Raw genomic sequence first — 11,078 nt, forward strand, 5'->3', positions numbered from 1 at the left:
AACACGTCTATTCACGCATAGGTCAAAATTTACATGTTGGTGGGTCCAAATACAAGGGCTATGAAAATCCGAACATATCGAATATGGTTTTCAACAAAATACCATATGCACCCGTAGCCGAACTTGACTTGTGGACTTGACTCGTGTCCACAAACAGGGCTTGGCTCCTTCCTTTGAAATTTGAAAGTAAATTAAACAATTATGCATACAAACTCAAGTTTAATTCATAGTGTTGACCATCGACGAATCCCACAAGACACTATAATAGGAGTCTTCGCTTGCATCGCCTTAGACATGATTCTTTTGTTAATTAGTAAAGACTCGCATATTTTTTCTCTTCATCACGTAGAAGATCATAGATTTCTTACTAAAATTTAGATAAATGATTAATATGTTTGCTAGTTAGAGTTGGTCTATGCTTGGAAAAATCATCACCTTCAAATACTATTTTGATGCCATTTTCCTTGCAAATAACTCAAAAATAGTCCCCCACTGCGTTTAAATATTGACAAATACGTAACAAAAACCTAGTGATTCATTTATATTAAACGGAGGGTTTCGACTAAAAAATTTGAAACATAACATTAACGAGCTAGTTAAAGAAATAATATTTTGAAATTACTAATTTAACAAAAATGTGAATTTCTAATATTGCATAACATAACAAAATGATGCAAATGAACATTGTATCCGATTGTTGTAGTAAGGTAGAAAGGCCTAATTAACACAAACATCTGATTTACATTTGTATGTCAATTAACTTTTGTGCATAACTGATAAAGCAATTATATAAATTCCAAAACACGAATATTAATGCAAAACCAGCTCATTGTCATCAAGTCAGAAGAATCAACCAAAGGATGATTGCAAGCAAACCCAAATTATTAGCCAGAGCACTCCAACAAATGAAAGAAATCGACTGTCAAGGGGAATGTGACAATCAATCACGCATATATCAGTGAGAACTGACAAGGAAAGGATGCTGGCAAACCCCACACTCTATGGTCTCGGAGCCTGAACTGGGAACTTGAACCTGCCAAATTGAGTTCTACACAATGAAATTGTGAAGAATGCAACATGATAATTTACAAAATTGTAAGCAGAAGTATTTGAACCTGCAAATGGACTGTACAGGTAGGGCAGGCAACCTCTTTCATCCGCCTTCCAGAACCCTCCGACCTGGAGCCTGATTCAGGAAAAATAACATAACTGGCTGTCCATTTGCAATATAAAACCAAACGCATAACTGTAACAAGTAGAATAGATTACTATACAACCCAATTCATTTCCAATGCAATAAGTATCAACACCGAAGCCATGTTAAATCAAAGAAAGATATAACGAGTAAATGAACAGCGCCATAATCGGTAGGCCATTCAATTTTTTGCTTGAACATAATGAGGGTGTTTGACACCCATTTTTAGGGGAAAATGAATTTTAAAATAGTAGATTGATGGAGAATGTGTGGATGGAGAATAAAAAAAAAAGTTTTCGATTTACATGTAATATTATTTTAATGAAGAATGTGTGGTTAAAAAGAAGAGAGAAAAATGTATTTTGATAAAAATGAGAATCAAACGGGGTGAATGATTTGTCAATTAAACACATGAAGGAGCCAAAAAAACTACCAAAACAGCAGGTCGGGAAATCTGGCCAAACGGGGAAACCTACAATCACATGAATGAACTCACACTTTCTAAACTCCAAAACCCAGAAAAATGGTCTTGAGGGGGTGGGGAACGGGGGGAGGGGATGAGAGAGAAGGAAAGAAGTATAAATGAGATTACATCCTTGAAGAGAAACACCCAAAGACAAGCACAAATTGGATTGAATTTGGACATAACAAGTCCTTAAGAGATCACAGAAATATCAAACCAGCTTTCTACAAACAAAAGCACAAACATATGCACACCACATATAGGTAAAAGCCACAAACTGGAACAAGATTACATGGTTCAGCACTAAAATCTACCTGATGATGCCTTTCGGTTTCTTTCCATCTCCTCCTGTAAAAACCAGCAAAAGACATCAACAGTGGGACAAAACCACTCCATTCTATTCTGAGAACCACACTACATAAAGCATGGAAATACTAATCAAAAGCCCCATCTAAAGATGCATTTTGTCACATTAGTGAAAATGAAACTTTAGATCAAATGCTGCTTGATCAAACATCGAATCAACAGAAATAATCCAATACAGAAATATTTTCATTCACACACATTTCAAATGAGAGGTTGTAATGATTAATCCATAGTACGACCTGAATCCCAGCATCGAAATTCAGAGCTATTCTCCCACTGTTGACTAGTATCATGGAACTTTCGGGAATGTTAATAAATGCAATGTACATATATTACTGCATAACACTTGAAGGACATTAAACTGCCGAAAAATATTACAATTCGAAAGCTTATTATATCAGCAAGGAATTAATTGACATATTATTGTTCCAAACATTCTATAGTTTGACGTTCTACCAGGACAATAGCATGTGTAAGCATACAATGTCACAGCATGAAATAGAGTAAATTATGTGTGTGTATGAGAGAGAGACAGAGAGGAACAGCAAGACCAAGACAAAGAGGGAACAAGGCTTATATCACCAATAAATGCCAACAGACAAACAATACAAAAAATGTATGGAGGAAACTTCAGACTAAGCGTCACCTGAAGCTTTTTTGCAAGATCCTCATGACTTAGCAATCCAGCTGATCCGCAGACAGAATCTTTAGCAGTGCTCAACCTACGAGAAACTTCAGCCTATAAAGAAATGGCAAGCTATAAGTTAGTCTGCAAAGACTTCTTAGAGAACTATGAAAAAATAATGACGAGCAAGAAGCACATTAGTCATTGCTACACACCAAGCATCGGTCACAAACTCTAACAACCGGAGAATTCTCATCAGCTGTAAGAGCAGTCCTGCCTTGAGTGCACTTGTCACAAAAAATATCTCCACAATTCCTGCAGTGATGCTGAAAAAGGGGCATATACATGATTATATGAAGTATAATGAATATCAGAATAAAGATACGAATTTGTTTCTGCAAAGAAACAAAGAGATAGAGAAGATAGATATAAACTACAAAAGAAGGGACATGCCTTGCGAACAAAAGCGTTAAAATCTGTCCTGCAGCCTGTGCATTTTGTCACAGCTTCATCAGGAACCTATTTAAGTTAAACGGGAAATGAATGAAAGTCTGGACAAATTAAAACTTAAAAGACTAGTGATCCAAAAAGTAAACATATGCATAAAACAATGCACTTTAATGCAAATGATACGGATTTATACCAAGTTTGATGAATATAATAACTGAGTAACTTAACAATCATAAAAAGCAAGAAAAGGAGCAAATGAATAAAGAAAGAAAAAGGAGCAGCATGCTCTCTCTTTTTAATTTTTTATTAGGGCAATATTACTACCCTACCTTAATGGAGAGGGTAAGGCTCTCCCCATTTTCATTAGCTTTCTTGCATGACAATAAAAACAGGGACAAAGGGCCTTTTTTTAAACAATTATTGTCTCCATTCAAGTCTTCAAGATGCATTCCTAAACCAGTATCATATCTGAACCTCCTTCAAATAGCTGTTGCTCAACTTTCGTGTCATATAAATATTTTCGTTGTTCACAAATATATCAGAGCTTTCTGTTTAAGTTGAAAAGCTACAGCGTCAACAGCCAATCATTGCATGATTTTAGATGATAACTAGTGTAAAGCACTTATCTTCTCAAAAGGATTAACCATCTTTTATCATTTTCCGCAAAAAATATAATAAAAAATAAAATAAAATAAAATAAATTTGCGCAATTCTAAATTACTTTCTACAGGTGTCTTACAACCATAAAAGACGGAAAAAAAATTTCTTATCCTGTTTCTCAAGTTGGATATGAGATGAACGATGTGATTTTATGTTCAAGCCCATTAATTAAAATACTGTAAACTTACAATAACATCTCTCATGTGATTCGATTATTCTGAGATTTTTGGACAGTTCATACATGACAAATGAATGGTATGCAGTAAAAACTAAGAAGAAATTTTCATGCACCCACCCATCCAAATGAAATAAAGGAATGCCATCTTACCCAGTGATCTTTCTCCTCATTAACAGGCTTTATTTTATTCATCCAGTCTGCAAAGCCTTTCCTCTTCTCAATTGGTTGTTCAGCAATCTTGGGAGTTTCAGAAGGATGGATTCTTCCGCCCATCTCCTTAAACTGCAGTTCAAAAAAGTCAAAAACATTTTACTATTTGATTTCATTTTTTTTAATTCACTTTATTTTATTTTATTTTCTGATATGACAGGGCTACAAAAATTTGTGGAAGAGTCAACATAGTTTCGTAGAACTGTAAATTTTATTACATGATCAAGAATCGTTCTCTAACAATTTCAAACCTGTACAGTTGCAGCAGTAACTGTATCCAAAATGGAATTGGTGGTATAACTATTTGACTGCAGTCTGATACGCCTTGGTTCAACGTCCACGGAACTTTTTGACCAAAAAGCAAACGTTGAAGAATCAAAACCCTGAAAAGCAAAAAACAAATTTCTCAGTAAGCATTTAGCCAAGGTGGACAACAAATAGGGAGCAAGAGCAGAGACCAAAAGAGCCCAATAAAATTTGGAGGGCAACACCAATCCTATAAACTCTTAGCAAAACCAGCTAGTCATTATGAATGAACATGATGTGAACTTATATGGCCTCTTGGCCCTCTCCCCCGTATGATTCATCTACTCCCATTAACAAGCATTATCCCATCATAAAAGTATATCAAATATTTATCAAATAAAAGCAATTGAAGGACACAGCCATATTTAATGATTACATAGTTCAAGTTTAGGAGGAGACAAATAATATATATGTTAAGAGACAGCAATTGTGCTTGCTGCATATCAAAATCATAATTTTCCATAATAGAGCTTGCCAATCTAGAAGTATCAGCACGTCCATAGCCCCATCCATGTTGCTATCGTAGCACATAAACCATCTACCCAAACCAACACTTCAACACTAAAAAGAAAGGAATAAATCAAAGCATACTTCACATCTAGTTATTGTGTCGAGCGGATAAATTCGCAGAATCCGACTCGTTGCTGGGTCAAGCATACGAATTCCATCCAAGCCAATCTGAAAAAGAATCCGCAACAAAATTTGAAGTTTAGATCTTAGTCGATCCTGCAAAGGAAAATAGAAGCATGTCCTCTTTTGCCTAACAAAGACAAAAAAAAATGTATGTAATCATCATTATTGCAAGCACAACAGATGTGGTACGTCTACCTTCAAAGAACCAACAACTGATCTAAATACTCTATGAAATTTGACTCAACCAAAGATATGAATAAGAAAAACAAAAACGAAGATCATGAAAATTAACAAGCTAAGTGGGCACGATACTCCGAGTACATATATAACAGCTTACTGAAGTGGATTTAAGTATGAGCAAATGACCGTGAAGTTAACATATCCACGGGAAAATACCATCGACGCATTTAAAAACAAAAGGTAATGCAAAAACTAACCTCTAGATTCATGTTAACATGTTATTAACTTAGGCTTAATACTGACATGTCTGGATCAACATTTTGGTGCAAACATGCAACCGTCCTGTATCTTTTGCAGTTCTTCTTCCCAAACATTGGAAATGGACAAAAAGTTCATGCAATGCAATGGCAAAAATGTCAACACAGAACCTTCAACAAAAAGCGTTTTCAAATCACAATCACGATCAAACACAAAAATTGTACCCAGTACACATGGAAGGTTTCCTATTCTAGTGAGGCCAATTGGAAATTTACACAGTTATGTAAACCGCACATTCTTACAAGCCCGAAGCCAAAGATACGATAGATTTTCAGTTTTTAATATCTAATACTACCTCCGTCCCATAAAGATAGACTTGTTTTTATTTTCACACGGGATAAGAAAACTTGATTATATATGTTGGAACTATAAGTTTTACTTACATTTTTCCTAATTTCTTTTTTTTTTTTTATAACCGTGGGTATCCGGACTAGCTTACACGCACCTCGACTAATCCCACGGGACCTTGGGGTTTACAGTCACGTACTCAATTCAGTAGCTTCGAGGGAACTCGAATTGGTGACCATCGGGAAACAAACCCAAAGCCGAACCACTGGACTACCCTTAGGGTTTACATAATGGTAACTCATATTTGTTGATAACAAAACACATTAAGCCCCCGTTTGATCTCCATTAAATTATATTTCATTACATTTCATTTTCCTCTCTCCTATTTTCAACCACACAATCTTTCATAAAATAATATTACACAAATCGAAAATTTTTACTTTTTTTTCAACCATTCATTTTTTAAAAAAAAAACGCTACACCACCCATTCATTTCCAAAAAATGGTGGCCAAACAGGGGCTAAATAGGGGTATAATAGAAAAATTAAGCCATTATTTATACTGGTTAATAGCAAAGTGGCTTATAATTTGGGATTAACAAAAAAGGAAATTAAGCCGATATTTGTGGGATGGAGGTAATATCACATAGTACCACCAAAAAGAAAACTAATGCAATTCCATGACAAAACATGGGCAAAGCAAGTGAACTATCTCGGGTGGCAATCTGCTACAGAACAAGTTGAACCTGACCGAGTTACCACATTCATAATGATACATTCAAATATGAAATCACCCGATTCTGCATTCCTCCTCCAGTTTGGAAATTCAAAGCCTTTCAAAAAGCCATGACAATTTATGAACACAACACCAGGGATTTCGGTTCACAATTAAAGAATATAAACAACAAAGTTAAAAAAAAATTGCAACAGAACGTGAGTGGAAACTTCTGCATAATAGACCTGACAAAGAACGTCCATGGTGCTCTGACCAGCACTTTCTGCTAATAACTTAACTCGGTACTTCTGAACCCCACCCTTCGTATCCTGCTGTGAATCCGCCTTCGGAACTGCCTTCACAACCTTCGACGCTGTATTTGTTGACCGCTCCTTTCCCGAAAGAGAAGAATGCCCAATTGGTCTCCCAAAATCATCAAAACCTGACCAAGTCGACGACTTCGGAGCTGTTCCCCGAGCCCCATACGGCTCCGAGCTACTCCCTTTGTAAGCATAAACCCCTTCATTGTTCCCAAAACCCCCATCATTCTTCCCATAGCCACCGTAGCCTCCCTCAGATCGTTTCAAATCAGAACCAAATTCAGATCCGCCTCGACTGTAATTTCCATCTAAATAACCACCCGGGTGATCGTATTTCACACAATGGTCATAAAGGCTGTCGTATGCTGGCGGATTAGATTGATTAAACTGAGAGGTATTCAGAGAAGGGTATTGTGAATTGGGTCCAACAGGTTTACGGCTTGGAGAATAATTGATAGCGGGCTGATCATAAGATGAGCAATACGACTGCTGTTGCGGTAGCTGTGGTGGCGGGGTTGAGTATTGCCCATGGACTTCTAACTTGGGAAAAGAATAAGAAGGTTGAGGTTGTTGAAACGACGGCACCGTGGTGAGAGGATCGATATTTTGTGGAAAGTGAGGATAAGATGAAGAATTATGCTGGTAAGAGGTGGTAAAGTGATCGGCGGAGGAAAGAGGAGGAGGGGTGTAATTGCTTGGGGCGACGGGTGGTGCGGAAGCATAAGACGGCGGCGGTGGTGGGTAACGAGTTAGATCGTCGATCGGGTTCGGGTTATGGGTTTGCAGGTGTTGCTGGTAGTACGGGATGGAGGCGTAATCGCCGTGTTGCATTGTTCTCCACGAAAAGTCGGAGGATGAGAAATCTTCCGATTATGTTCTCTGGAGCAAACAAATACAGTACTGGACAGGTAGGAAGAATCCGGATGAGTTACATAAAAACGTTAAGAAGCAAACACGCTTTTTTATGGTGATACGTTGACTTGGACTGGAGAAATATAACCTATCCGGGATGGAGATAATCTTTCTTTCTTGATTCTTTTTTTGTTCTTTTGGATACATTATATTAGAATAATATTATTTAGAGTCACTCATTATCGCAATAATTCTACATGACACAATTATGGCAGTGGACGACTACAAATAGCAATACACATTAATGTTAATTTATGTCGAGTGCTTGTTTGTTAGAGATTTTGATAATTGATTTTTTTATCGTTAAAGATAAAGTGAGTCATACCTGTGAGAAAAAAATTCAAAAATGAAGGCTGAAATAATGAAATAACGGTCAAAAAATTAATTTTAATTGACTTTTAAATCATGCCAAACAAGCTCCAAATATAATCATCCTGGCAATGAAGCTCAAGGATTCCCCAATCAAAGTATCCAACGAGGCCACAAATACACAGTTTCATCTAACACTAAGGAGGTATTTGGGAGACATTTTTATGTAAAAATGTATTTTTAAATAGTAAATTGATGGAAAATGTGCGGTTGAAAAATAAAGAAAAGTTTTTTATTTACATGTAATATTATTTTAATAAAGAATGTGTGGTTGAAAAGAAGAGAGAGAAAAATACATTTTGAAAAAAATGGGTACCAAACAAGGCCTAAATAAACTTTCATTCTAACAATGAAAATAGTCATAACGAATTTGAAATGTTTGTATAACTAATAAGCATACTCTCGAGCATGGAAATGATGGATATTTAACTACCCCAACTGTTTTGCACAATCTGATTCAAGAATATAATTGTTCAACTCATGTACTTTATAAAATGCAAACTCTCTAAGATCACAAAAACATTAAGCCAAATATAAGGAGATGCATCCTTGGAATTTCTAAAAAAGCCCAAGTACATTGTCATCACAGTTATACCAATATCTTCGCTCTTCTTCTTTAATGTTGCATCGACATTCAATTTTAGGTGTCTCATTGAAGGTCTCGTTCATCTTCTAGTAACTAGACTTGAGTTCAATTTATTTAATTTATCCAACACTCAAGCATCCTTTTATGGATGGAAATAAGCACGTGAATCGTTCATTACTTATTTACTTGGGATGGTTAGTATTACTTATCATTACAAGCAATAACTACAAATCTTCTAATTTCACTCCTTTGCTAGCTTCCTAACACCCATCACATTATCAAATACGTTATGACATGATATTGATCAAGGAAAAATAGCATCAAGACTGATCTCTTCATCCTCTCCACATCGGATTCAAATGGTGTTAATGGCAAGATGACCAAGTTGAACACAAACACGAGATGGGAGAATATCTTCAAATGCACAACATATCAAATATTCACCTTCAAAGGAATGTTGCTTTGCCATAGTAGTTTCCACCAATTAGATATGCTGGAAACAAATATGCAATAAGCATGTTTCGAATTTTAAACCTCTTGCTTGCTTGGATTTCATTGTGGTCTCCTTCTAGTTTAGAATTCAGATATTAACTTCCGTTTGAGAAGAATTTACAAATAGATAAAAATTAGTTTTGGATAAGTCGATGGTAATTGGGATCTATTGGAATGGGCTTCTAAACTAAAATTTGACCATTTATAAATGTTAATGAATTTTACCAAGTGAATGTATAACTTAACCTCATATTCATATCCACAACATATTTTTATCTATACATTTTGTAAGTCTCATTATTTTCCTTTTTTTTTTAATCCATTATAATAATATTCAAACAAAGGTATTGAGAATCACTTCTCATCTACACTCATTTTCGACCTCAAATATTTTCTTATTTTTTCATAACCTTTTCTATTTTTTTAACTACACTCCATCAAAAAGTACTTTTCAAAGAATCATTTCTTAAAAAACCTCTATCAAACAATCTATGAGAAAATATTTGATTGAGGCCAGGACATCTTATTTTAGACAATTTAGCCCTTGTTTGGCTCCATTTGAATTTTAATGCATTTTTTTCCTCTTTTCAACTACAAATTTTTCAATAAAATAATATTACAATTAAATCCAAAAAAATTTCTTTTTTTTTTAATCACTATTTGAAAATACATTTTTTCTAAAATATCATAGAATGGAAAGCAAGAGCTTACATTGATCTCGTCTCCGTGCTCTAGTCTCAATATGTCTCTCGTATCAATATTGACTAATCCCCTACTTTTGTCAATGTCAGTCACAGCGCAGCCTGATCAATTTGCTCTTAAGACAAACAAAAGCCTAAAGCCAAAGTTCCAAAAGCTTGCACACTCCACAAAAAGGAAAAGAATTGACCGTTCGATTAAAGCCAAATGACCACATTTGTTGACACAAAGGTTGACACACCTCTCACAGTCGAGGTGTGGGTCCCGCGCCAATAAAATAATGCCGATCTCCCCACGTGAGAGTGTTGTGTCAACCGATGTGTCAACAAATGTGGCTATGTAGCATGACACAAGGAAACTACGGTCCAAAAAATAGGAGGAAAGAGTAACGGGCCACAACAAGTAAAAACAAAGAAGAAAATAACTGATGCCCTTAATTGACGAGAATAATTTTGTGGCGTTTTACAGTGAATCGCCCAGGTAATGGACAGCAGAGGTTGCAGATTCAAGTATTATTTATCTTTCAGCAGTGGAGGCTGAAGCAGCAGCAAGCAGCATAGCTAGAGCCTGTAGGAGTTGGCAGTTCCATTATCATAGTTGTGCCTTTAAACCTCAAGGATCAAACTAGAGGCCTAAATATTTCATTTTCGGATGTGTCGAACTAGATTCAAAATTATCCAAACTCAACTCTGCATGCTTGTGTACATAGGCCTGTAACACATGGAATAATATCTATGTGAGTCGCAAGCTTACACAACCAAGACTCAAAAGGGGCCTTGAGTCTCACAACAGTCTATTTTTCGAGCTTTGGAGCTAATGTGTTCGATCATTCAAGTTCGACTTACCCATCGGGCTTTAGGGTATAGGGTACAGCACAATTTCCACACTTTAGTAGAGCTGGCATTTCTTCAATGAACCTTTGATAGAATAAATTAATGGCAGGCAATCTATATCAGGAAAATAACTAATGAACCATTTACAGGGGAAAAGCAAGATTCTTTCTTTACTATTCATTTCCTACTGTCATCAGTCGTGATGCCATTGATTTGGGTCAATGTTTTAGCAAGTACAAAATATTTATGATAACAAAGACCCAAAAAAGAACCAGACCAAA

General features: G+C 35.9%; 1 protein-coding gene across 1 annotated transcript; it reads right to left on the reverse strand.

The window, feature by feature from the left end:
• Window positions 1-661: 661 nt before the first annotated feature.
• On the reverse strand, window positions 662-7,810 carry LOC111381047 (protein FREE1). Its single transcript, XM_023004745.1, has 10 exons — window positions 6,832-7,810; window positions 5,045-5,131; window positions 4,399-4,530; window positions 4,088-4,219; window positions 3,103-3,168; window positions 2,865-2,975; window positions 2,671-2,763; window positions 1,973-2,006; window positions 1,116-1,186; window positions 662-1,033 (listed from the first exon to the last, which is right to left on the reverse strand). The coding sequence occupies exons 1-10, from the start codon at window positions 7,735-7,737 to the stop codon at window positions 956-958; spliced, it is 1,710 nt and encodes a 569-aa protein (XP_022860513.1). The 5' UTR covers window positions 7,738-7,810; the 3' UTR covers window positions 662-955.
• Window positions 7,811-11,078: the final 3,268 nt, after the last annotated feature.

The sequence above is a fragment of the Olea europaea genome, unplaced genomic scaffold (genome assembly GCF_002742605.1).
Source record: "Olea europaea var. sylvestris unplaced genomic scaffold, O_europaea_v1 scaffold2242, whole genome shotgun sequence".
Classification (NCBI taxonomy): domain Eukaryota; kingdom Viridiplantae; phylum Streptophyta; class Magnoliopsida; order Lamiales; family Oleaceae; genus Olea; species Olea europaea.

Bases quoted from the DNA above. Each gene is read 5' to 3' on its own strand.
- LOC111381047 (XM_023004745.1), bottom strand. From the start codon at position 7,737: ATGCAACACGGCGATTACGCCTCCATCCCGTACTACCAGCAACACCTG. The intron at 3,169-4,087 runs GTAAGATGGCAT...TAACTTAAATAG, and splicing joins ATGAGGAGAAAGATCACTGG to GTTCCTGATGAAGCTGTGAC. The intron at 1,034-1,115 runs GTTCAAATACTT...TCAATTTGGCAG, and splicing joins CCTGTACAGTCCATTTGCAG to GTTCAAGTTCCCAGTTCAGG.